We start from the raw sequence: 25,337 nt of genomic DNA, 5'->3' as shown, positions 1-25,337 counted from the left end.
CTTGCACGCTTGCCTTGCACCCAAAACTCGCTCCGCTGTCCCACAGGGAGCAGATGGGGGGGGGACAGGATCCAGCTGGGTGATGGGTCTCAGCTGAAGGACGGATGAGGAGCGGCGATTTGCAGGATCACTGCGGCGCTCCGTGGCTGCGCTTTGATGATAAGCAAAACCTCCCTGGTCCCTCATTAAGGAGGGGATGATAATGATTTTTCTGAGGCAGCTAACTCAGGCAAGGTGACCTCCAGGAGCACTGCTCCAAGCCCGGAGCAGGCAGGGAACCACCACTGTGGGCAGCTGCCTTCACATGCCACGGGATGCTCTTGGAGACTCAACTTTTAGGATGGTCTTGGAGACCCAACCTTTGGGATGCTCTCAGAGACCCAACCTTTGCAGCACAATCACGAACTGGAGGGGGGGAAATTACTTCTTAATTGAAGAGCAGGAGCTGTTCAGCCTGCGAAGGACCCCACAGCACCTCCAGCAGCTTTTCCCATGGGTCTTCACATCTACCTTCAAAGCTTCTTGACCTCCTGACCATCCTGAAACTCTGCTGCTGTTTTCCTGGCTGCAATGCAGCAGATTACAACAAATTAATGAATAATCCTGCAACACACCTTCGAGCCCAGATAGATCCGAAGGGGCCAAGCAATTGGGTCCAACACCTCCCCAGCTGCCCAGCTAACAGCTCTGGGTCCAAGTGCAGTGCAAAGGTCGTCAAAACCTCCAAAAAAAACTTCTCAAGAGATTAATCATTAACAGTGCAGGGTGAAGGGGATGAGTGTGGGGAGGGTCACAGCTCTCCCTCACCACCTTGGTCTCCTGCATCCAGGAGGGATGTCACAGCTCGGCTAATTACAGCTGAACAGCAGGGATTAATTCAATTAAAGGATATTTAAAAAAAAAAAAAAAAGAAACAGTGGTGTTTTGCCAAGTGTTGAAGCTATTTGTGAATTTATTTATGAATCAATGAAATTTTTGGTGGGATGGAAAATGCCCCGACGTGCCAACGTGTCTCTCCTGGAAGGATCCAGGCAGCAGAGCGTGGCTGGGGCTCTGCTCCAGCCCAGGGAAGGATTCAATCCCCCCACTGCACCCTGGGCATCGGGAAACCAGCCCTCAACTGGTGTAAATCTTGGGAGAGTGATGCCGGCAGGTGCTTCTCGGCTGCTGTGGCCTGTCTGGGGGGCTCCGGAGCAGCCAAAATGGGGATGGGGGCTGGGACAGGCCCCTCTTGGTACTCTCACTGGTGGCTCTGAAACTGTGGGGTCCTGCTGCAATTCCCTGCCACATCTGCACAAATGGCCAGTGCATTCCCAAATTGCGAGGAGTTCCAAAATTGCAGAGTTCCCAAACTGCAACGAATTCCAAGATTGCAGTGTAAGGCCAGATTGCAGCGCACTCCCAAATTGCAATATGTACCCAAACTGCAGCGCATTCTCAAATTGCAACGTGTGCCCAAATTGCAGTGTGGTCCCAAATTTCAGCGTTCCCAAATTTCAATGAGTTCCAAAATTGCAGTGCATTCTGAAATTGCAATGCACTCCCAAATTACAATATGTTCCCAAACTGCAGACCATTCCCAGTCCCAGCCCATTCCCAGTCCCAGTCCATTCCCAGTCCATTCCCAGCTGCAGTGTTTCCCAGTCCCAGACCATTCCCAGTCCCAGTCCATTCCCAGCTGCAGCGTTTCCCAGTTCCAGACCAGTCCCAGTCCATTCCCAGTCCCAGACCATTCCCAGTCCCAGTCCATTCCCAGTTGCAGTGCCCTCCCAGGGGTGGACACCTGACGCTCTGCCCCAGCCCCTGCAGGAGCCCAGAGATGGGATTTGCCCCAAAAAATTTGGCTTGTGGCTGGAGCCTTCCCCCACCCCATCCTATGCCCCCTTGCGCTCCTCCCCAGAGCTGACGCACTTGGGGGGCTCCCAGAGCCGGTACCTCCCCTACAGCAGTGGGGAAACTGAGGCAGGAGAGATTCAAAGAGACACTCTTGGAGTGTCTGAGTCTCCAGAGCCATGAGAGCAGTGTCTCAGGCCAGGCAGAAATCAGGTGGGCTTTTATTTTCCGGTCTTCTTTCTTCTCTGTTTAAAAATAAAACGATTGAAATTTAATTATGGACAGCTTTTATTCTTTACTTCTCAATCTCCAAGGGCTTTTTTTTCCTCTTTTTTCCAAGTTAATTGCTTCCTTTCTGAAACAGGAACAGCCAACAAGGTCTGGAGGAAGGGAGGACAGGACCAGAGCTGGACCCTGTATGGGAGCGGGGAAATATTGTCCCTTAATCCTCAGCCAGAGTCCCCCCGTGCCCTCCCTGCGGCTCAGCACCCCTGCTGTCAGCACCCATGTGTGCCTCATGGCCTTGGAGAGAGAAGCTGATTAAAAGCAGAGAAAAACAGCACATTTCCAGGGTGCTTTTTTGTGGTCTGGGGGTACAAGAGGAGCTGGTCACATTGTGCCACCACCCTCGTGGGTTTGGGTCCCCTGAGGCTGTGGTTTGAGACGTGTTGGCCCCAGAGGGACCTTCGCCCTTGGCACCCAGCAAACGCAGCGTTTGCAGGCCCAGCAAGGCTGAAATATGAACCCAGCACCCCCCAGCGCAAAGCTGGAGCTGTGCCAGAGGCCAGGGGACGGGCTGGGTTGAAATTTAACTGGGTGCCATCAAAGCTTGGTGGGTGCAGGCAACCACGGCTGGGTGCAATCCTGCCCTCCTGCACCCCAACCCCCGGGGGCCAGAGCTGGAGACTTGGGTAAGGGCCTGGAGGTGCAGGATTAGGCCCAGCTCCTCCCGACAGCAGCCCTGAGCCCGTACCCCAAAGCAGCTGTGCTTTTGCTGGCTCTACTTACATAGTTTAATTTTTTTTTCCCATTTCAGGTGGGTTTCTAAGGAGAAGCTATGGCAGCTGTGGGTTTTCCAGCAGAGTTACCCCAACAACCCCGATTCTGGGGCTCAGCACCCTCCACAGTCCCCCGGTGTGACCCTGCCAGGCTCTGCCGGCACCTCGCACCCCCTGTGTGCACCCCATATGTGCACCCTGCACCCCAGTACCCACATCGTGCACCCCGTGTGTGCACCCAGCATCCTGCATGTGCACCCTGCAGCCCCTGTGCACACCCTGCACCCCCTATGCCCACCCTGCACCCTGTGCCTGCACCCTGCACCCCCTGTGCCCACCCTGCACCCCGCACACACCATCCAGCAGCTGTTTCCCATCGGGGGGCTCATCGCAGCCGTTGCAGAGCCCCTGGTAGCGTTGGAGGGACAGGAGAAGCCCTGGGGGTGACTGTCCCCCCAAATCCGCGTGTCCCCTGTATCACAGCATGCGGAGCCAGGCGCGGGCGAGCGCAGGAAGGGGGGTGCCCATCGCACCAGCAATGCCAGAACTGGAGATTTGGGGGTTCCACCCCCGTTTTAGCTGCGCATCACCCTGCAAACCCATCCCTGTCCCCCACGGCCGCGTTCTGGCCACGGCGGGTGCTGCCGCTGTCACCCACCCGCCCGGAGCTGTCGAGTCTCCACTCCCCTGAGGACACACCGTGATTCTTCTACTCAATCCCCATTTTTTTTTGTCATTCTCGAAGGTTTTGTCGAGCAGGAATTGCAAGCAGCTCTTTAAAAATAAACCCAGCCTTTTGCGAGCCGCCCCTAACGCCGGAGCTGAGGGGGATCATTTCTTCCGAGTTTCTGCTGCTGGGATCAGGGGTTTGAAACCCACCCTGAGGTTTTCCAGACATTTTCTTCTTTCTTTTGACATCAGAAAGCCGAGAGAGAAGCAGGGCTGGGCCGCTGGGCGTCGTGCAGATGGAGACTATGTCCACCCTGGGGGGGTGTCTGTTGGTACGAGCTCCCCAGCTCTGCAGCATCCCAAGGGATGTGGTCCCTCTCCCTCCGCCGCACCCGAGACCACCGCGAGAAGCTTCAAGCTGCATGAAGAAATGGCCCAGAGGAGCTCAGACTGCAGCCAGATTGATTTCTTCATTCTAGACGCCACCCATCGCGGCCGGGGGGCCCTGCCATCGCTCATGTTTATGTTTATCCTGGGAATAAACCCCCCGGAGAGATGGAGCGAGGTGTGAGGAACTCCTCGAAACAGGGCCTGAGAGAGACAGGCCTGGAGAAAAAACAGCCTGAGAGAGATAAAGGATGGGGGGAGCAGAGGCCCAACGAGCCAAGGAATGTCTGAAACACTCGCAAGTAACAAAATTATAGTCCCAGGGTGGATAATGTGGAGTTTGGAGCTGATAACGTTGCCGGGATGGCATGGGATGGGCTGGAGGGGGGACAGTTCTGCTCTAGAGCATCGTGTAAAGTTTCAAGGGGCATCTGTCCTGTGAACGACCTTTGCTTCATTATCCATGAAATACATACTAAAGTTGACACCCTGCATATGCTAATGAAGATTAACAAGCTCATACTAATGACATCATCCCATGAAGTGCCTTACTCCTCCCCACACGTATGACACATCGATATGTAGGTCAACCGAGGGGAGGGACCCAAGGAAAGTGTGTATAAATGGAGGGGGGGCAAGGAGTGAAAGGGAAGAAGTGAAGTGAAGTGAAGTGAAGTGAAGTGAAGTGAACAGATGCATCCTTGAACCCTCATTGGCGGGACCGACGCAGGAACCCGGACCAGTGATCTCTATTTCTACCTCTATCTCTCTTCATTTCTTTTTTCCCTTATTACCATTAATTAACGCAAGGCCGACTGTATCGCTTGCCATGACTCGTTATATACTCAGCCAATTATCGTGTATCCAATTAGTACATTGTGGGAAGTTAATAAATGTCTGGACTTTGAGACTTGTCTCACCGTTGTCCACTCCGCTGGGGATTTACAACTCTAAGTCACTTGTCTCCCTCATCTGAGCAGGACATGACATGAGGCCCCAGGGGAAACTAGGGTGGGACTTTGCACCTCTCCTGATGGTGTTTGCCCCCCCGGACCTGCCAGCATCGAAACCCAAATCTGGAGAACAAATCCTATGAGGAGGGATTGAAGGAGCTGGGACTGTTCAGTGTGAGGAGGAGAAGGCTGAGGGGAGACCTCATCACTCTCTACAGCTCCCTGAAAGGACATTGTAGAGAGGTTGGTGCTGGTCTCTTCTCCCAGGGAATTAGTGACAGAACAAGAGGGAACGGCTTTAAACTGCAACAGGGGAGGTTCAGACTGGACATGAGGAGAAAATGTCTCCCAGCAAGAGTGGTCAGAGAGTGGAATAGGCTGCCCAGGGAGGGGGTGGAGTCCCCATCCCTGGGTGTGTTTAAGGGCCGTTTGGATGAGCTGTTGGGGGATGTGGGGTAGGGGAGAACTTTGTAGAGTCGGGCTGAGGGTTGGACTCGATGATCCCGAGGGGCTTTTCCAACCTGAATGATTCTGTGATTCTGTGATTCTGCATTGGCTCAGCTGTTTTCCCAGGTCTCCACTTTGCGGGCGATGGGGTGGCACCATCCTGACCAGTTGCCCCAGGCTAACACCATCCCACTGGTCTGTGTGGGCACCAGAGCTGGCTGAGTGTGGCCAAGGACAGCCTGGGGAGAGGAGGCTGCCTGCACCCAGGGGACCGAGGACATGTGCACCCCAGGGCCTGGAGATGCATACACTTGGGGGACCAAGGACATGCGCACACCGGAGATGGAGGACATGTGCACCCAGGGGATCAAGGACAAGTGCATCTCAGGGATAGGGGATAAATGCACCCGGGGGACCGAGGACATGTGCACCCTGGAGACCAGGGATGCCTGCACCCTGGGAACCAAGGACACATGTACCTCAGGGACAGAGGATGAAGGCACCCAGGGCACCAAGGACACGTGCACCCCGGGGATGGAGGATAAATGCACTCAGGGGACCGAGGACATATGCACCCTGGAGATCAGGGATGCCTGCACCCAGGGGACCAGGGACACATGCACCCCAGGGCCTAGGGATAAATGCACCCAGGGGAGCAGAGACATGTGTACCCAGGGGACTGAGGACAAGTGCATCTCAGGGATGGAGGATAAATGCACCTAGGGGACCAGGGACACATGCACCCCAGGGGACTGGGGATGCCTACACACCAAAGACATGTGCACCCATGGGACCGAAGACCTGTAGAGTCAGGGTGGGGGTGGGAGCTGGAGAAGCTGCCGTGGGCTGCAGGACATGGGGCATGGAGCTGGCATGGGGTAGGAATCTGTGGGAAGGGGGCTGCCAGATCAATGCCCTGCTGTGGCAGTGGGGGGGTGGGGGTGTGGGGGGATTATCTGGTGTGGGAGGAGGGAAGGGGGCTTGGGAGCTCTCTGCAGGTCCTCCTCCCTCCCAAAAGTGTTCCCAGCATCTGCGGGAGGGCCGGTGCACTGCTGGGCACTGCCGCAGCCTTGCAGCCCCCCAAGAGCTGGGTGGAAACACCCCGCTCAGGCCCCTGCCCAGGGCTGGGGTGCAGGGAGGGCTGGCAGGAGGCTGCAAACACCTATAAAAACCCCAAACCCAGATGCCAGTGCCATGGGAGAGGCTGTTTTGGCAGCGCCCGCCTGCCTTTCCGGGCAGGGCTCTGGGGCGGGTGCTTGGCCGCAGCTCCCAGCTGCCTGGGGATGATGCTCTTGGATTTTACATTTCATCGGCGGAGCCCAAAACAGCTCCAAAACCTGCTCACGAAAGCCGGAGGAGAGTCCAAAGCAGCTCCAAAACCAGCTCCCAAAAGCTGGAGTGGACATCAGCCAGGCTTATGGATAACTCCAGGCTGGAGGGAGAAGGTTTAAACCTCTCACTGCCCATCCAGGGGCTGGTTTTTTTTCTCTCCCCCCATTCCAAATCCACGCAGCTCCTTTTTAAGGGATAAATCCAGAGGCAAAACATTTCCGTGGGCTTGCTGGCAGAACGGGGAAGGACTGGGAGGAGGGATGCAGACAGACAAACCGCAAAGCCCCAGCTGAAAATAGCTGAGGGCTGGGGAGAATTTGGTGGGGGAAATACCAATCGTGTTTGCCCAAATCCTTCCGGCGTCCTGGATGGTGGTTTATAACGTCTGTTGGGGCCGGGAGAAGGGCTGGGAGCTCCGGGGAAGGGGGCTGGAGCCAGGGGCTGAGCCCTGGCACCACGGGGATGGGCCACAGGGAGGAGGGGAAGAGGCAGCGAGATGCTGCAGGAACCTGCACCCCAAGAACCATGGGGAAAGCTGAGGTGCTCGGGTCATTTTGTGCTTTATTTCTCAATGTTACAAGGCAGAGGTGATTTTTCAAGCAGCATTAATTATTATTAGTGCATTAAAGGCTCCACATGACAACCAACTGATCCAGGACCCTCTGGCCAAACCCCTGAGCAAGGGAAGCCCCCGGGATGGGGTTGGGGTGATGTGCCAGTCCCAATGCAGCCCCGGCCATGGCATAAGGATGGGTCCAGCCCCAAACCATCTCCCAGGACCTCCACGAAAGCTCACTGGGACCCTTTTAGCTGCAAAAGGCAGGGGCGATGCTTTGTGCCACCCTCCTCCCAGCCCTGGCTCACCCCTCACTTCCCCCCCATCAACCCCCCCAAACATACAGATCAAGCTGTAAAGGCAAAAATCACACCCTAAAGGTAAAAAATCCAACCCTAAAGGCAAAAATCACATCCTAAAGGTAAAAAATCCAACCCTAAAGGCAAAAATCAGCCTGGGGAGGAGGGAAGGAGCCCGCTCACAGCCTGGAGATCTTGGGCAGAGGGGTGGCAGGGGGGAGCCCCTCCAGCCACTCCACCAGGATCCTGTTCAGCGCCGCCGGCCTGAGGGGATGACACAAAGCTGGGGTGGGATCTGGCTTCCCCCTGACCCTGAAAAAGGGGGATCCCAGCTCCCACGGAGCAAGCGGTACCTCTCCATCTGTGTCCAGTGCCCGCACTCCTCAAGGTGCTCCCGGCGCAGCTGCGGGATCTTCCCAGGGATGCACCAGGATGGAAAAGGGTCGGTTTGTGCCAGGATCCAGCACGCTGAGCACCAGGAACCCACCCCCAGGCTGCCCCTGGCATCCCCAGCTCTTTATTTTATCCTGCTGCGAGGAGAGAAGCCAAACACCCCCCTCTCCGCTCCCCGTATCAGCCTGTCCCCCCTTATCAAGTGGTGTCCCTGTATTTGGGCCAAATCCAGCCCATCTTGGCATCACAGACCTGCCCTGGGGCTCTCCCACGGTGGGATCTTGTGGAATTGGGATGGTTTTGGTGCCCAGGGGTAGGGTGGGATGGGACCACGTTGGCTTACCCACTCCTCCATGCCCCTGCTCATACTGGGATGCAGCACCACGTCCTTCCCGGCCGTGACCATCAGCGCTGGCATCATGATCTATAGGAAACAGAGGTGACAAGGTGGGGAAGGTGCCGGGGCTGCGAATGCTCCCCACGGGGCAGGATCAGTCCCCCACCTTCCTGTCCTTGGCAGTGAGCGCCCAGCGCCAGTTGGGTCGCATGTTGCGGTACCAGTTCAGGGGGCCACTGGGAGAGAGGGGGAACGGGGTGGAAGATACTGGGACTCAGCTCCGGCCATCCCCGCAGGGACCATCCCGCTGCCCACAGCACAGGAAGAGCCTGCAAGGGGAAAGCAGCCTCCCCGCCCCCAGCAGCCTTGTGCCTTCTCGGGGTTATAAAACAAGGCCGAGGGGGGTTTGGGGGTCCCCCTTTTTGTGGGGGGGACACGCCACCAGCCCCTCAGGCTCCCGCCCTTACCTGAAGCCAGATTTCTGGAAGCGCTGGATGTAGTATTGCAGCTCGGGGCCGTGCAGGATCAGGCTGGCGGGGGGGTTTTCTGGGAAGCCCACCAGCAGCCCCCCTGCAAAAAGAGGTACAGCACTGCCCACCCGCAGCATCCCCCCCACCCCCTGCATCCCCCCCACCCCAGTCTCCCCTTTCCTTCCCCTCACCTCGCTCCTGGACCTTGTGGAAGTTGAGGGCGAAGGGCAGGCGGTCCTGCAAGAGAGAGGGGACGGAGGGCAGGCAGGGACCGACACCGCACCCAAGAGGAGGGGGGAAACACATCCCGGGGCGGGGGGGCTCCCAGGTTTGGGGCTTCGTGGCCCTCCTTGCCGGGAGCCAGCGTCGAGCATCGCTGCACCCCAAGGGATGCAGGAACAGATGGTGTGGGCAGAGGGATGCCGCTGGCGAGGCACAGCCCCCCCCCCGCATGCTCCCAGGGCGTTGTTATTTTAAACCACAAAGGTTTCACCCTGAAGCAAGATCTGAACATTCGCAGGGACTGAGGAAGTCGCAGGCGGGAAGCAGGGGACAGTCACCCCACAAATCTGCTGTTTCCTGGACTGGGCTGTCCCCCCGTGTGGCAGCACAGCTTTCTAGAGGTCTTCTCAATCCCTACTCGGGGTCAGCTTTGAGTCCTAAAATGGTGCAGGCCCTGCACTACTGCTTACAAGGATGCGTTCACTCTGGTCCCTACTGATGGCTGACACTGCAGACTTCACCATGGCTAAGTAGCAAAAGGGTGGCAGACATGGGGTGGAGCGTGCCTGAGGGTCACTGTGGGCCACTGCAAAGCCATCCCTAAAGCTTCTGGCTCCTGGCACAGGCGAGGTGGAAGGGAAGAGGGTGCCATAGGCAGAGCCCCAACAAGGCTGGCAGGGTTTGGAGAGGACACAAGGCTGGGAAACCCTCAGCCCCATCCCTACCTCCTGGCGCGTGGAGCGGATCAGAACCTTCAGGGTCCGGCCGATGTCCTTCTCGAGCTCCGCTTCTGCGACACCCTGCACAGGGTGAGTGGGAGGAAGCACCGTGGGTGACACCAACCCTCCCCAGGGACCCAACCCCCTGTCCCAGGGCCAAATCCTGCCACCCCTCAGGGCTTGGGTGGAGGCTGGGGATGGTTTTTTGCAGAGTTCAGCACAGGAATAAGGTCTGGCAGGGGAACCACAACCCATCGGCTGAGAGCCCCACGGTGTGACACCCCGGCTATGGGGCAGGCCATGAGTTGGGGACCCCAATGTGGGCACATGCCCATACTCACGGGGGGTTTAAACCCCCAAAAAGGGGTGGAGGATAAAAATTGTTATCCCGGACTCACCGGCTCCTGGAAGTAGAACTGGTAATCAAAGTTGGGATAGGTTTTCATCTTCTCCACAATGTCCACAGCGGGGTCGGCGGGTCGGTACGGGGTGTTTAGCGAGGCCACGGCCCTGCGACATCATGGCGGGGGGCAGAGTCAGCATCAGACCCGGTTTTGGGGTACCCTGTGTGAGCTGGGGCTTTGCTGTAGGGACAGGACAGGATCTGGGGTGCCCCAGCCCCCCTGGACCCCTCTCCAAGGACCCACCTCACCCTCTCGGGGTAGAAGAGAGCCATGTTCCACACCACAGCACCGCCCCAGTCGTGGCCGACCAGCACGGTCTGTGGGATGCCCTGCAGGGAGGGGGCCCGAGAGGTGATTTGCTTTCCTCCCAAGCAGCAACGAGCTCAGAAAACAGCAATATTTTTTATTTTCCCTTCCTGTTGTGGGTTGGTTTTTTTTTTGTTTCCCCAAGGAACAAGCCTCACCTGACCCCCTGGAGCAATTTGCTCTGATTTAATTAAACATTTCAACTACCTGGGCCCTCCAGAGGAAAAGGGTTTGATATGATCCACCGAAAACACATCTCGAGGCTGCTCATCCCCTGGGATCATCCATTCCGGTCCTGCCGTTGCCATCACACGAGGTGACAACACGGGGAACATCTCAGCATCGGCGCAGCCGAATAAATCTCCAGCCCCTCTGGGAAGGAGCTCGCAGCATCCCCCAGGGCTGGCCAGATCCTGCCCGGAGCTGGGCACGCCAAGCTCACTGTCCCCCCCCTCCTTTCCATTCCATTTTCATTCCATTTTCCTGACCCCTCTGGGCACCTACAAATAAATCCAATTAAAACCCGCTCTCTTGACAACGCAGCAGCTGGTTCAGAATTAGCTGATATTTAGAAGCATAATTAAAATTCCCTCCTGGCAGACACAGCTCGGGGCCGGCTGCATGTCTCGCTGCCATCCAGCAGCGGGAAACCCAGCGTCTGAGACCCCCCCCGAGGCGGGGCAGAGGGGTTGGGGGGGGTCCCAGCATCTCCCCCCTCCGATGTGGGGTTGAGCAGGTCCCCCCCCTGGTGCTGATGGGTTTCATCCCACCATCCCCGGCCACCCCCGTGGCGGCTCCTGGAGCGCTCTGCACCTTCTGCATCCCAGCTACGGGCTTAAACAACACACGAAGTCATTTATCTTCCCCAAAATCCCTGAGGTTTGTCCTGGGGGGGGGGAGAAGGAGCCCCCCAGGGGGCGAGGAGCAGGATGGATCCCGATGGTAGTGGAGGAGCGAGGAAAACCAAAGTCCCACCCGTACGGGATGCCAGGACCTCATCAACGGGCATCTTTCTATTTTTCTTATCATTTTTAATCCAGCATGAAGACAATACCCAGCAAAAAAAAATCACTGTGATTTATCCTCGCCTGCTCAGCACCAAACCGGAGCCGCAGCCCCCGCGCAGCCTTGGACCCCTCCCAAAAACCCATCCCAGCTCTGACACTGGCACAAAACTGCTCCTCGCACAAGGAGCCCTTGCAAAACCTCAAGGGCTTTTTTTTTTTCCCCCTTCTTTGTCGAGTTTGGGGTTTTTTTTTTAACACTGCGCTTTTCGAAGGACTCGTTCCCTCGGAAGCCATTTCACAAGGAAAAAGCCCTGGAGATGTTGGTATCTGTGGGCTGTGACTTCTTCCCGTGCCACTTCATCTCCTTTTAAAAGGTGCAGAAATCAACCCCATCCCCTCGCTGGGATGGGAATTAAGCCCGGAGTTCCCAAACCCAGTTGCTGAGATGACACCAGACACAAGGTGACAGCAAGGACACAAGGTCCGGGAGAAGGTGACACAGAGCTGGAGACCCTCCCAAGCATGGGTTCTCCCCACTGGCAAAGTCTGCATTCAGTCAGCCATCAGTAGGGATCAGAGTGAACACCCCCATCCCTAAAATCCCATCCACGGGGTACACAAAGACAGGGCCTGGTGTAACCCCAAGGGTTTTGGACCAGAGTCACCTCAGATGTCCCAGCATGGGACAAAGTCACCGGGGAGCTCAGCTTTCCCTACATGGGGAGGAAGAGGCAAAGGGCAGGCAGGGGGGACACACACGCCCAAATGTGCCAAGAAGAAGGGACCCATCGTGGGGGGCTCCTCACCAGTTTGTCCAGGAAAACCACCAGGTCCTGGGGAAGGGAGGAGAGGAGGGGTCAGATCCTGCCCGGGACCGTGCCCCACCAGCCCACCCCCCCCCACCCTCCACTCCACCACACCCTGCAGCTCTTCACCTTGCATATCTGCTCCTGGGAATATTCTTTTACATCTGCACAAAAGACAGAATAGCCATCATTTCAACATCCAGACGTTTCTGAGGATGTATTTCACAGAATCCCAGAATCATTCAGGTTGGAAAAGCCCCTTGGGATCATCGAGTCCAACCCTCAGCCCGACTCTACAAAGTTCTCCCCTACACCACATCCCCCAACAGCTCATCCAAACGGCCCTTAAACACACCCAGGGATGGGGACTCCACCCCCTCCCTGGGCAGCCTATTCCACTCTCTGACCACTCTTGCTGGGAAACATTTTCTCCTCATGTCCAGTCTGAACCTCCCCTGTTGCAGTTTAAAGCCGTTCCCTCTTGTTCCGTCACTAATTCCCTGGGAGAAGAGACCAGCACCAACCTCTCTACAATGTCCTTTCAGGGAGCTGTAGAGAGTGATGAGGTCTCCCCTCAGCCTTCTCCTCCTCACACTGAACAGTCCCAGCTCCTTCCATCGCTCCTCACAGGATTTATTCTCCAGGCCCTTCCCCAGCTTCGTTGCCCTCCTCTGCACTCGCTCCAGCCCCTCGAGATCTCTCTCGGATTGAGGTGCCCAAAACTGGACACAACACTCCAGGTGTGGCCTCACCAGTGCAGAGCACAGGGGGACTATCACCTCCCTGCTTCTGCTGGTCACACTATTTCTAACACAAGCCAGGATGCCGTTGGCTTTCTTGGCCCCCTGGGCACACTGCTGGCTCCTGTTCAGCTGCTTGTCAATGAGAACCCCCAGATCCTTCTCTTCCAGACAGCTCCAGCCACCCCTCCCCAAGCCTGTAGCCATGCAGGGGGTTGTTGTGGCCCAAGTGCAGGACCTGGCACTTGGGCTTGTTGAAGCCCATCCCATTAACGTTGGCCACTGATCCAACCTATCCAAGTCTCTCTGTACAGCCTCCCTATCCTCCTGCAGATCGACACTCCCGCTTAACTTGGTGTCATTTCGCGTCCACCTGAGCTGCCGGGGGTGCAGGAGGAGCGGGACAGCTTCCACCCCCCCACCGCCACCCCCTGGAGAAGACTCCTCCACCCATCTCCTCCTGGGTTTCGGCCTTGGGGTTAGCAGCTCCAGCCCCTCACGCCCCCGTCCCCCCAGTAAACCCAGCTCACCCAGCGGGGCCGTGGACTCCCCGTAGCCCTTCATCTCCAGAGCGATCACCCTGAAGCCGGCATCAGCCAAAGCTGGGATCTAGGAGGGAAAGCAGCAGCCTCCAAAGGATGCTGAGAACCCCGGACCCTCCCTGTCCCCCGACACCAGCACCCATCCTGCATCTGCCCACCCCAGGGTGCCCAGAGAGGTCCCCAGCAGGGCAGAGACAGGCTGGGGAGGGTGGGGAACACTCCCTACGTCACTCCAGGCTCACGGAGGGATTGGACAGCCCTGGGACCCAGGAGTGGTGGCCATGCACACCCCTCCACCAGCCCCCATGGTCCACCCTCCTCCCCATCTCCTCCATCACCTGGTAGCGCCAGGAGAGCCAGGACTCGGGGAAGCCGTGGCAGAGGCAGACGACGGGGCCATCCCCCATTTCCACAAAGTGCAGCTGGACGCCGGGCTGGAAGGGACAGAGAGGCCTTGTGAGCTGCGGGTGACATGGTTTCCCCCCCCTCCCCCCAACCCTCCACCCAGCATGGGAGCCCACCACCCCCTCCAGCCCAGCACCCCGGAGCCACATTGGCCTGTTTGAGCCCCTGGGGTGGATGGAGAAGACCCAAATGATGGGGCAGCTCAGCATCCAGCCCTGACAAGCCCGGGGCCACCTCGTCACCAAGGGAGTCCCCTCCAGCCTACCCGGATGGGCACATATCCGTGGGTGACATCAGATGGATCACATGCAGTCGGCAGCAGCTCTTCTGGGGTGAGAAGCTGCGGGGTGAGGAGCACAGGGTGAGCTTCGGAGCAAGCCTGGAGCTCCATGGGACATCCCCACCATGGGATGTCCCCACCATGGGACGTCCCCACCACCCTGCTGCTGGTGGGACAATTTCACAGAATCACCTCGGTTGGGAAAGCCCTTGAAGCTCCTCCAGTCCAACCATGAACCTCACCCTGACCGTTCCCAACTCCACCAGATCCCTCAGCGCTGGGTCAACCCGACTCTTCAACCCCTCCAGGGATGGGGACTCCCCCCCTGCCCTGGGCAGCCCATTCCAACGCCCAACAACCCCTTCTGCAAAGAAATCCTTCCTAAGAGCCAGTCTGACCCTGCCCTGGCGCAGCTTGAGGCCATTCCCTCTTGGTCTGGTGCTTGTTCCTTGGTTCAAGAGGCTCATCCCCCCTCTCTGCACCCTCCTTTCAGGGAGTTGCAGAGGGCCATGAGGTCTCCCCTCAGCCTCCTATTCTCCAGACTAAACCCCCCCAGTTTCCTCAGCCACTCCTCATAAGACCTGTGCTCCAGAAGCTCCATCCCACCATCCCTGGCCACCCCTGTGGCAGCTCCTGGACCGCTCTGCACCTTCTGCATCCCAGCTACGGGCCCAAACAACACACAAAGCCATTTATCTTCCCCAAAATCCTTCAGGTTGTCCTGAGGAGGGGGAGAAGGAGCCCCCCGGGGCGGGAGGAGCAGGATGGATCCCAGTGGTAGCAGAGGAGTGGTGGGCTCAGCAGGTCCAGGGGATGAGGTTATGGGGGGATGGGCAGGGATTGCACATCACAGACCCCATCCCGTTCGTTTCCAAAGCCGCTCGTCAGTCTTGCACCAGCACCGCATCATGGCAAGACCCATAAGCCTGAGCCCACCCTCCTGGCTCTGCAGAACTCCAGGACAGCAGGGGATGGAGAGGACCCAGACCACCACGACGTGCCTGGATGCCCGAGAGCTCCTCCAGCTCCTTCAGGACGGTCTCGGTGTCCCTGACGAGGACAGTGGCCATGCCCATTTCCCGGGCTGGCTTCAAATTCTCCCCGATGTTGTCCAGGATGATGACCTGGAGATACAGCAGCGAGAGCTGGGCTCAGCACCCCGGGGAAGGGTGGCCATTGGGTTTGGCCAAGGAGTTTGGGTGCTCGGAGGGACCCCGCCATGCCCTGTTTTTGGGGTGATGGTCGTACCTCCTGCGGCTTCGCCTGCAGCGCATCCAGGGCGTAGGTGTAGATCTCGGGATCTGGCTTCTGCGCTCCGAGCCGGCAGGATTCGATCACCAGGTCGAAGTGGCGGCGCAGCAGGTTCATCAGCGTGGCCGTGAAGAGCCGTCCAGCGCTGTCATCCACCCAGTTGTTGGTGAGGACGCAGGTCTTAAATCCTAAAGAAGGGCAGAGTGGGGAGCGCTGGTTTTCCCACTCCGGCTCTCCGGAGAGCGCTTGATTTCAGTTCTCCTCCCCAGCCATGTTTCTCAGACTTTTCATCCTAAAATCTCCAATTTATGAGGCTCTGTCCAGGCCAGGACATCCCGGCAGGAGATAAAAGGATTCTCAGCAGAAGCTTAGGCCCAATTTGTACCTCCAGAAAAGCAAAGCTCAACCCTCCCAAGGCAAGAGGGGTGTGAGCTGGAGCTCAGGCACACCAAGACGCTGAGGACTGAGCCGATGGACCAGCCGTGGCTGGGTGACACCATGTCTGATGGATTTAGGCTTGAAATATCTAATTAGAGATGCCGAGAGAGCGTTTTGATGAGGAGGAGGGACTGAGTAAAGACTCCATCATGGGACTGAGCAGGGACTCTGTGGTGGGACTGAGCAGGGACACCATAGTGAGACCAAGCAGCGACCCCCGTGGTGCCTCCTTGGGAGGAAAGCAGCACCCTGACTCCAGCCCCTCTTGCCCAAAAGCCCCCCCCCAGCACCCACCATTCCTCCGCAGCATCCTCGCTGCCCGCAGAAGGGGGGCATTGACCGTCCCCTTGGCCGCCACCTCCCCGAAGGCTCGAGCGACGGAGAAAGCAGGCGGCAGGGCGATGCCCGAGGCGGAGGCGTGCTGCCTGCAGCCCTCTTCCATCTCTGAAAAGAGCTGGAAAACACCCTGGCAGTCACTCAATTGACCCCCCAAAAAATAAAGCAGGGTCCTGCCTGGACTCTGCTCCCCTCAGCTCCTTCCCAAGCCCCATCCGAGCCGCCGGTGACGCTCTACGGCTGGTACCCGAGGGCTCACCTGGGACAGGGTGATCTTTCCCTTCATCGCTTTGGCATAAGGACTGTCGGAGCCGCCGGCAAACATGACCTTTTGCAAGAAATTCCTGCCAGGCAAAGGAGGAGAAGTCAGCCGGGGGGGGACCCTAATACCGGGGGGGTGTTGGGGTGCTCTACAGGGAGGGGGATGCTCCGTGCTGGGGATGCAGAGCTCCATCCTCCATCATCACCCAGGGTTGAGCATCGCTTCATTACAGGACCGGGGAGATCGCTGCCCATTTATTTCCGCTGGCAGCTCAATTACTTCGCCCTGCAGATAGACGAGCAGGGAGTTTGGCCAGGAATAAAAAAATAATGCAAAAAGCGAGGTATTTTGTAAGCTGTAGCTCAGGGAAAATAATTTGCCCCTATCACAAGACCACAAAAGGCCTTCTTGGGTGGCAATAAAACAAGATTACAGCGACTGGCATTAGGACAAACCTCTCCTCCGAGTCGATAAAAATGCAGCTCGGTTAAAAATAAAGCGGCTTTACGTGTTCCAGCAAGATTGCTGTCACTTTTTTTTTTACTATAAAGCGAAGCAAAAATATGTTTGATGGCCTGATAATCTGGGAATTTATTGCTCCATCTGCTCCGTGTCCTCCAGCATTTAGCTTTTTTTTTTTTTTTAACTCCCTGCTTTTTATTTTTTTTAACACCCACGCGCTGCTGGGCAATCCCGACGTGTTGGGTGATGCAAACAGACAGAACCTGATCAGCTCCTGTTTGGGAGCTTTTGGGATTAGTAATTCCCAAATATCCTGAATTAAATGGGGCAAAGGGTTCGCCAGGACTCGAGAGGCTGTTTCGGACGCGCTCCGGGGTCCAATGCTTTGGGTTTTGTCAGCTCCAGCTCACGGACTGAGTTGTTCCAGGTCTCAGCACTGGCGCAAGGATGGGCTTAATTAATTATCCTGCTTAATTAATCAATAGTTGCTCTTCTTACGGCTTTGGCCAACATCCCCTGTGCTGATCCCATCTCTTTGGGGGTTAGTTTTAACTGCTGACCTGCACCCCACATCCAGGACAGGACCCCCCCCACCTCCAGCCTGCACCCCACACCCAGCACAGGACCCCTCCCCGCGCCTGCACCCCACATCAAGGCAGGAGGTCCCCAGCCTGCCCCCCATGTACACACAGGGACCCCAACTTGCACCCCACCCCCAGGACAGGGGGTCCCCAGCCTGTACCCCCCCCCTCCAGCCCTGTCCTCCTGCTATGGGAGCCCCAGTCGCGCAGACCCCGCGCGGGCGGCGGCCGCACACACAGTATTGTCGCCTCGTCTCTACGGGTCTCCGGCCGAGCAGCGACAGGCCGAGGCGCGGGCGGGCGTGTGCCGCCGGGCCAGGCCAGGCCGGGCCGTGCCGGGCCGTGCCGGGCTAGGCCGTACCTGGGCAGAGCGTAGTCCCGCTCGCAGGAGCCCAGGCCGTGCTGCAGGCCGGGCCCGAAGAGCACACCGCCAAGGTCGAACACCACGGCCCGCCGCGCCATGGCCGCCTCCCCGCCGCCCGCACCCGGAATCGAACCCGCGGCCCCCACACCGCCCCGCAGGCCCCGCCCCTCCCCGCCTGGGCACCGCGCTGGGTCCTAGCGCCGCCGTCTGGCGCCCTCCCGGGCTCCTGGGGGGGGCCCCCCTACCCTGCACGGGGGGGACCCCCCCCTCCGTCCCACCAGCACCCTCCCGGCCCCGTGGGGCTGTGGGACCCCCGGGCCCCTGCTGCCGTGGGTGCCCGCCTCTCCACGCACTCCCTGCCGCTGATTTTTTGGGTTTTGCCGGATTTTTTTTTCCCCCAAATCGCCTTTTTTTTCCCCATTCAGGTGGAGCCCAGGACCCCCCCCCGCAGCACCCCAGGGTGCAGCAGCACCCACTGGGCCCTCCTGCACCCAACTCCGAGCGGCCTCACGGGGCTGGAAGCGGGAAGGGGCGCACAGGCCGGACGGGCCACGTGCTGCAGGCGTGCACACGCGTGTGCACGCACCTGCCTGCACGCGTGTTCACGTGCATGCGTGTTCACACGCCCGCACACAGACGGGAGCACGCGCACGCAGACGTGCACATGTGTGCACACGTGCATATGCGCGCAGCTACACACACGCGCAGCCGTATGTACACCTGCACACACAAAAATGCACGAGCATGCGGGTATGTATGCACACATGCACGTGCACACACGCACGCACACGTGCAAAACATGTCTGTGCATGAGCATGTACGCACACGGCCAGGCATGTTGCTGAGGTTGCGTGTGCACCCTTAAGCATGTGTGAGCGTCTCCGAGCACGCGTGTGCATGGTGAGGCTGCGTGAGCGCTGCACGCTAAGCACGTGTGTGCCCTGCTGAGCACACGTATATACACACTCAGCACGTGTGTGCTCTGCTGAGGGCGTATGTACACACTCAGCACATGTATGTGCACAGTCAGCACATGTATGTGCATGCTCAGCACATGTATGTGCACGCTCAGCATGTGTGTTCCCTGCTCAGCACATGTATGTGCATGCTCAACACGTGCGTGCACACTCAACACATGTATGTGCATGCTCAGCATGTGTGAGCCCTGCTGAGCACACGTATGTGCACACTCAGCATGTTGTATGTGCACACTCAGCACATGTATGGGCACACTCAGCACATGTACGTACACGCTCAGCACATCTATGTGCACAGTCAGCACATGTGTGTGCACACTCAGCACATGTGTGCCCTGTTGAGCACACGCATGTGCACACTCAGCATGTGTGAGCTCTGCTGAACACATGCATGTGCACACTCAGCATGTTGTATGTGCACACTCAGCACATGTATGGGCACACTCAGCACATGTACGTACACGCTCAGCACATCTATGTGCACAGTCAGCACATGTGTGTGCACACTCAGCATGTGTGCCCTGTTGAGCACATGCGTGTGCACACTCAACACATGTATGTGCACGCTCAGCATGTGTGAGTCCTGCTGAGCACACGTATGTGCACACTCAGCACATGTTGTGTGTGCTCAGCACATGTGTGCCCTGCTGAGTGCATGTATGTGCACACTCAGCATGTGTGGGCACACTCAGCACATGTATGTGCACGCTCAGCACATGTGTGTGCATGCTCAGCATGTGTGTTCCCTGCTGAGCGTGGCTGTGCACCACCAAGCACGTGTGGGCTCCAAGCATGTATGTGCACGCTCTGCATGTGTCTACATGCCAAGCACATGTGTGCACACACGTGCACACCTCCTGGCTGCTTCAGCCATCCTGAACTGCCCTCCCCCCCCCAACCACCCCGAGGGGGGCTCCCCCGACCCCCCCCCCCCATGTAGCCTGAACCACCCCTGGCACGCTCAGCACCAGCCACGCGTGTGCAGGCGTGTGCAGGCGTGTGGGCCACAGCCCCGCCTCGGGGAGCCGCCGGCAGTGCCGTGGCGGGACGGCCGCGTCGCCGAGCGGTGAGCGGGACGGGGTGGGGGGGACCGGGGCGGGGGGGGCTCAGCAGCGGTTTCACACGGCAAACCCCAACCTCCTGCCTCAGTTTCCCCACCTGGGGTGGGGGGGGGGGCGCTGGGGGGGGTCACTGCACCCCAGCACAGCGGAGCTGGGGAGACTGTTCCTTACTGGGATGGATGGGGCTCAGTGTCCCCTGTCCCCAACCTCCCGCTGTCCCCAGGACCCCCAACACTCTCCTGGGGGTGTAGGGGGAGCTGGACCCCCCCTGCCCTAATTTCTGCCGTGGCTCAGCTTCCCACCCCCCACCCCCCACCCCCCCCCCATCACACGGCGGGGACAGATGGACACAGCCCCTCCGCTCACCCCAAAATCAGGGCCGGCAGCAGGTCTGTGCCTCCCCCCACCCGCCCCAAGTCCCAGCGCAAAAAGTTGGGAGTATTTTTTTGGGGGGGAAAAAGGAAGAATTTTGCTGGTCTGTTGCTATTCCGGTGGGAAGAGCCGGGAGGAACAACCCAGCCCTGGTGCCAGCGACATGCCAGCACGGCGACGCCTCTGAGACCCGGCCAATTCGTGGCAGGGCTGGGCCACGGTGCCGCTGTGGTCTCCGTCGGGGGGGGGGGGGGGTCCCCCAGTTGCCACGTTCTGCCCCCCCCCCCCCCCCGCCCCACCCTTTTGGGACCCTTCTCTCCGACTCAAGAACCAGGTGCTGGCCTGAGACCCGAGATGCTCATTGCACCCCAGGGAGCTGCGATGCCGATGGGAGCCCCCTTCCCTCCGCCCAGGGGCTCGGGACTGGCTGGGAGGGTGCGGGGTGCTGGTGGGGACCCCCCCCTCCGAACCCCCAAACCCCCGCGCCTGCCGCGCCAGCAGCATCTGGCACCCGCTCCCCCAGTCCCGGCGCCGAGGCTTTCCGGCGGTGGTTTTGAAAGAGCCGTATTGTCTGCACACCACCCGGCCCCCCCCCGGCCACCGCGGCCTCCTGCTTTTCCATGGCTCCAGAGGGGGGTTTGGGGGGGGACAAGCTGCCCCCCAGTAGGATCAGCCTCACCCCAGCCCTTCCAGCCCTCATCTTAACCCCTCCGTGCCTCGGTTTCCCCATCACCGTGTTTCATGTGCTGCGCCGGGGGGGGGTGCTGAAAGGGTGTCGTCCCCCCCCCCAGGGTGGGGTTCTCCATGTGGGGGGTGGGGTACGACACCCCCAAATCCCAGCGCTGCATAAGCAGGGAAAAATAAGGGGGATTTTGCTGGTGCAAACTCAGGGAGTCCTGGGGGCGGGGCCCAAAAGTGCCTCAGGGGGTGTCTCAGCCGCAGCCTTGACCCCCCCCTCCCCGTTTCTCTTTGCTCCCGCAGGGCACCATGATCCCGGGGGGCCCCGGTTGGTGCCTGCTGGTGGGGGTCTGCGCCCTCGTCCCCCCCGCCACCACCCAGGAGGGACCAGAAGAAGACGTGACACCCAGCGTAGGGACGGAAGAGTTGGGGTACCACCTCACCCAGGATGGGGACCCCCTCCTCCAGGACCCGCAACACTGCGGCATCACCTTCCACACCCCCAAACCTTGCAGCCCCCCCGAGCCGCCCCCCGCCTCCGCCTCCCGCCACGACCTGGATCATCTCCAGAACCTCTTGCAGGACACCAAGGCCAGCCTGAAGGCCGTGGAGACGGCGGCCATGCTGGAGGACAACCGGACGCGGTACCAGGACGTCATCGCCGAGGCCCTTCCCGCCATCCATGAGGCCAACCTGGAATTTCGGGAGAGCCTGGATAACGTCCGCAGGGAGCTGGAGGCTCACGTGGCCGAGGCCGATCACCCCCAGATGGCTGAGAAGAAGGAGAAGTAAGTGCCACGGGGAGAAGAGGCTCTGTGGAGCCAAAATCCATGGGTGGGAGACAGCCCCCCTGCTGCAGACACCCGGGGTGGGGGGGTGTTTGGGTGTCCCCAAGGGTCCCCCAGCATTCATGGTGGCTCTTGGGTGGTACGTGGAGATGGAGGAGTTGGGGACCCCCACCGGCATCCCCAGTGCTGCTGCATCACCTTCCACATCCCGCTGCGGGGAGGCTGGTGGGGACACTGAGCTTTCCCCTCCGCCCCCCCCCCCCCCCCAACAGGCTACGGAAGGGTGTCCGTGTGGTAGCCCACATGCTACGGCTCACTAGCCGCCTGGCCCAGACCCTCGACGCCACCTCCCACCGCCTCCACGCTGAGCTGAGCCGGCGCCTGCAGAGCTCGGCCGCCCACGCCGCTGCCACCGCCGAGCCCTAGGACAGCGGGGACGGGCACTGCTGTCACCCCACCTGTGGCCTCGCTTGCGGGTAGGACCCCCCCACCCGGCTTTTGGGTGTCCTGGCTCCTTCTGCCCCCACCCCGGTCTTGGGAGCCGAGACGTCGCCCGGGGTGTTTGCAGAGTGGTCTGGGCGCTGGAGCCGGAGGCACCGGGAGGGGATGGGGGGGTATGCGCGCTACCAGGTGTCACTGCACACGTGGGGACATCATAGACAGGACACCATCGCACGTGGGATGACACGGGACGCCACTGCACGCTTGAGGCCATCGCACACATGAGGCTATCGCACACGGGATGTCATCACACGTGGGATGTCATCGCACACACATTGCCATCGCACGTGGGATGACACGGGATGCCATCGCACACGTGAGGCCATCACACACGGGATGTCATCGCACGTGGGATGTCATCGCACAAACAATGCCATCGCACATGTGCTGCCATTGCACATGGGATGTCATCACACGGATGTCATCGCACACGGGATGTCATCGCACATGGGATGCCATTACACACATGATTCCATCACGCATGCAATGCCATTGCACATGGGATGTCATCTCACACGGGATGACATGGGATGTCATCGCACCCGCACGATGCCATCACACACACGATGCCATCGCTCATAGGAAGTCATCGCACATGGGATGCCATTGCACACGTGATCCCATCACACACAGGATGTCATCACGCATGGGATGCCATTGCACGTGATGCCATCACACACATGATGTCACTGCACGCATGATGTCACCACACATGGGATGCCATCATACGTGTGATGCCATTGCACACATGATGCCATCTCACATAGGATGACATGGGATGCCATCACACACATGATGCCATCACAAACACGATGCCATCACACATGATGCCATCACCCATGTGATGTCATCTGACACACATGAGGCCATCACACACGTGCTGCCACTGCACACATGATGCCATCATTGATGCGATGCCATCACACATGTTATGCTATCACACATGTGATGCCATCACACACACGATGCCATCACACACATGATTTCATCACACACACGATGCCATCACACATGATGCCGTCGCCCATGCAATGTCATCTCACACACATGATGCCATCATACATGTGATGCCATCACACACACGATGCCATCGCACACATGATTCCATCACACACACGATGCCATCGCACACACGATTGCATCACACACACAATTCCATCACACACATGATTCCATCACACACATGATGCCATCACACACATGATGTCATTGCACACACACGATTCCATCACACACGTGATGCCATCACACACACGATGCCATCGCACACACGATGCCCGTAACCCCGGTCCCAGGTGCTTTTAACCCCGCACGAGCTCTGCCATCCCACAGCAAAGCCTGGTGCCACCGCGTGTGCCCAGCCCCATGCCCCGGTGAGGACCCCTCTGTGGGGGGCTCCTTCCTGTCCCCCCCAGACCTGGGCCCTGCTTTGGTCCTCCCAGGCAGAGCTTTAGCCACATGAGCTCCGTTTTTTCCCAGCTATCCAGCCCTGCGTGCCAACAGCCCAGCCATCACACGCCAAGCCTTGCCTGAACCAGGCTCCTGGGGCTCCCTGGAGGGTCTTCAAAATGAACGCCCAGGATTTTTGGGGCTTGGCTGCACCTCACCAGGGGTCTGGCAGCATCACCACAGAGCCACTGCCGGCCCCGGTTAATCCTCCATCCTTGGGAGCACCTTGTCTAGGTTGGGAAGAGCCTTTTTTGTCGCTGGGGTGGGAGCTGCAGGCAGGGCGCAGGGAATGGGGCCCGGAGATGAACCACCTGGCAAGAAATCCAAGCTGGCAACTCGAGCACTCCCAACCCACTGAGGTTTGGGCAGCTGGAGGCAGAAAATCCCACCGTGTTTGTAAACCCGAGGGTTCTCCGGGGAGGCTGGAGGGCTCGGGGCACCCCACAACCCCCATGGTGCACCCCAAGGATGGGCAAAAGGCAGGAAAACCCCTTGGGCAGTGGCACTTCTGCGGGAGCTGCAGGCAGCCAAATAAAGATGCATTGCGCTCTGCCAGGCGTCAGCGTTATCGCCGCGTCTGTTTTCTCTCCATCCTCTGCTGTCTAAGGGAAAAGGAGGACGGAGGAGGTTGGCTGCAGCATCAACTGCCCCTCCACCTCCAAAATAGCCCAACTGGGAGCCCAGTGAAGGGGATGGACCCGCCAGCACCCACGATGCTTCCCACCACCCCCTCAGCCTTCAATCCAGCAGCCCAGCAGTCAGCTCCGTAATTCCCCCCCCTCCCCCCCCCAGAAAATCAATGTTGGTTGTCTTTTTTTCCCTGATTAATTCACTACGGTCTTACCCGACTCATCCTTCTCCCTAATTCCCTTCCTTTGGTGGGCCCGGATCGATCTCCTGGAGCAGCCCCTGCACCTCCCAGCTGCTCCCCATCCCTCTGGCATCCATCGCTCCATCTTCCCCCCTCCCCATCTCCCCTGTTTCAGGGGTCCATGTGGCACCAAACACCCTCCCTCAGCCTCGGGACGTGGCCAGGGGCTGAGGGCTCTGCTCGGTGACACCAGGGACGGGGCTTTGCAGCGGTGTGTTCCTGTGCTTTGCCAGGGTGGTCAGATGCAATCGTGACATCGGTGAGATGTCTGGATCACCGTGGCGTGATGTTTGCATCGGTAGGATGTTCGTGGCCACGGATCTGGAGAGGGGACAACCCAATATCCACCTAAATTTGGCACTGGCTGCTGCTGGTGTGGGGGGATAGCGGGGTACCGTGGCCCTCTTCCCCATGGATTTCTGGTATTCCACATATTTCTGGTATTCCACATCCCAGGGGTGGTGGGGAAAGCCACATGGATGCAGGTGGGATGGGGGTCCTGCAGCAGATTTTGGGGGGGGGGGGGGGGGGGGCAGCAGCAAATTCAGGTGCCCTCCATGCCCAGGTCTGCTTCTTCATTTTTATATCCCAAGGGAAAGGAAGCAAATCATTGGGCAGGTCCCCCAGGGCTGGAAATTGCGGTCCTGGGCTTCATTTGCAGGAAGGTTGTGCAGTAAATTTCCTAACAGGAAGGAAGGAGAGAGGCTGGTCTGGGGAGGGGACTGGGAGGGCAGGAAGCAGGGGGGTCCCTGTCCCCATCCCTGTCCCCATCTGGGAGGACGGGAACACCTGAGGCAGGAGGGGAACAGGGTCTGCAGGGTGGGGGGGTTGATGCTGGATG

The 25,337-nt window shown here is 58.9% G+C and overlaps 2 protein-coding genes across 3 annotated transcripts; one reads left to right on the top strand and one right to left on the bottom strand.

The window, feature by feature from the left end:
- Positions 1–7,160: 7,160 nt before the first annotated feature.
- Positions 7,161–17,929, bottom strand: EPHX2 (epoxide hydrolase 2). Of its 2 annotated transcripts, XM_074820364.1 has the most exons (19): positions 17,797–17,929; positions 16,390–16,474; positions 16,089–16,248; positions 15,354–15,544; positions 15,107–15,229; positions 14,091–14,165; positions 13,759–13,854; positions 13,409–13,487; positions 12,268–12,302; positions 12,139–12,165; positions 10,263–10,348; positions 10,014–10,125; positions 9,622–9,696; positions 8,866–8,911; positions 8,672–8,774; positions 8,371–8,440; positions 8,211–8,291; positions 7,828–7,886; positions 7,161–7,738 (listed from the first exon to the last, which is right to left on the bottom strand). In XM_074820364.1, exons 1-19 carry the CDS (start codon positions 17,895–17,897, stop codon positions 7,654–7,656), a joined length of 1,689 nt encoding a protein of 562 aa, XP_074676465.1. In that variant the 5' UTR covers positions 17,898–17,929; the 3' UTR covers positions 7,161–7,653. The 2 variants fall into 2 exon arrangements, 1 of the variants encoding a protein (XP_074676465.1); XR_012622711.1 differs by lacking the exons at positions 7,161–7,738; positions 8,371–8,440 and having other exon boundaries at positions 7,835–7,886.
- A 1,253-nt stretch (positions 17,930–19,182) lies between these two features.
- On the top strand, positions 19,183–22,244 carry LOC141921644 (uncharacterized). Its single transcript, XM_074820567.1, has 5 exons — positions 19,183–19,352; positions 19,450–19,570; positions 19,717–19,842; positions 21,191–21,675; positions 21,948–22,244. The coding sequence occupies exons 1-5, from the start codon at positions 19,183–19,185 to the stop codon at positions 22,099–22,101; spliced, it is 1,056 nt and encodes a 351-aa protein (XP_074676668.1). The 3' UTR covers positions 22,102–22,244.
- The last annotated feature ends 3,093 nt before the right edge of the window (positions 22,245–25,337 follow it).

The sequence above is a fragment of the Strix aluco genome, chromosome 3 (genome assembly GCF_031877795.1).
Source record: "Strix aluco isolate bStrAlu1 chromosome 3, bStrAlu1.hap1, whole genome shotgun sequence".
Lineage (NCBI taxonomy): Eukaryota > Metazoa > Chordata > Aves > Strigiformes > Strigidae > Strix > Strix aluco.
The sequence above is the reverse complement of the archived record's forward strand: the minus strand, read 5'-3'. Positions and strand labels throughout refer to the sequence as shown.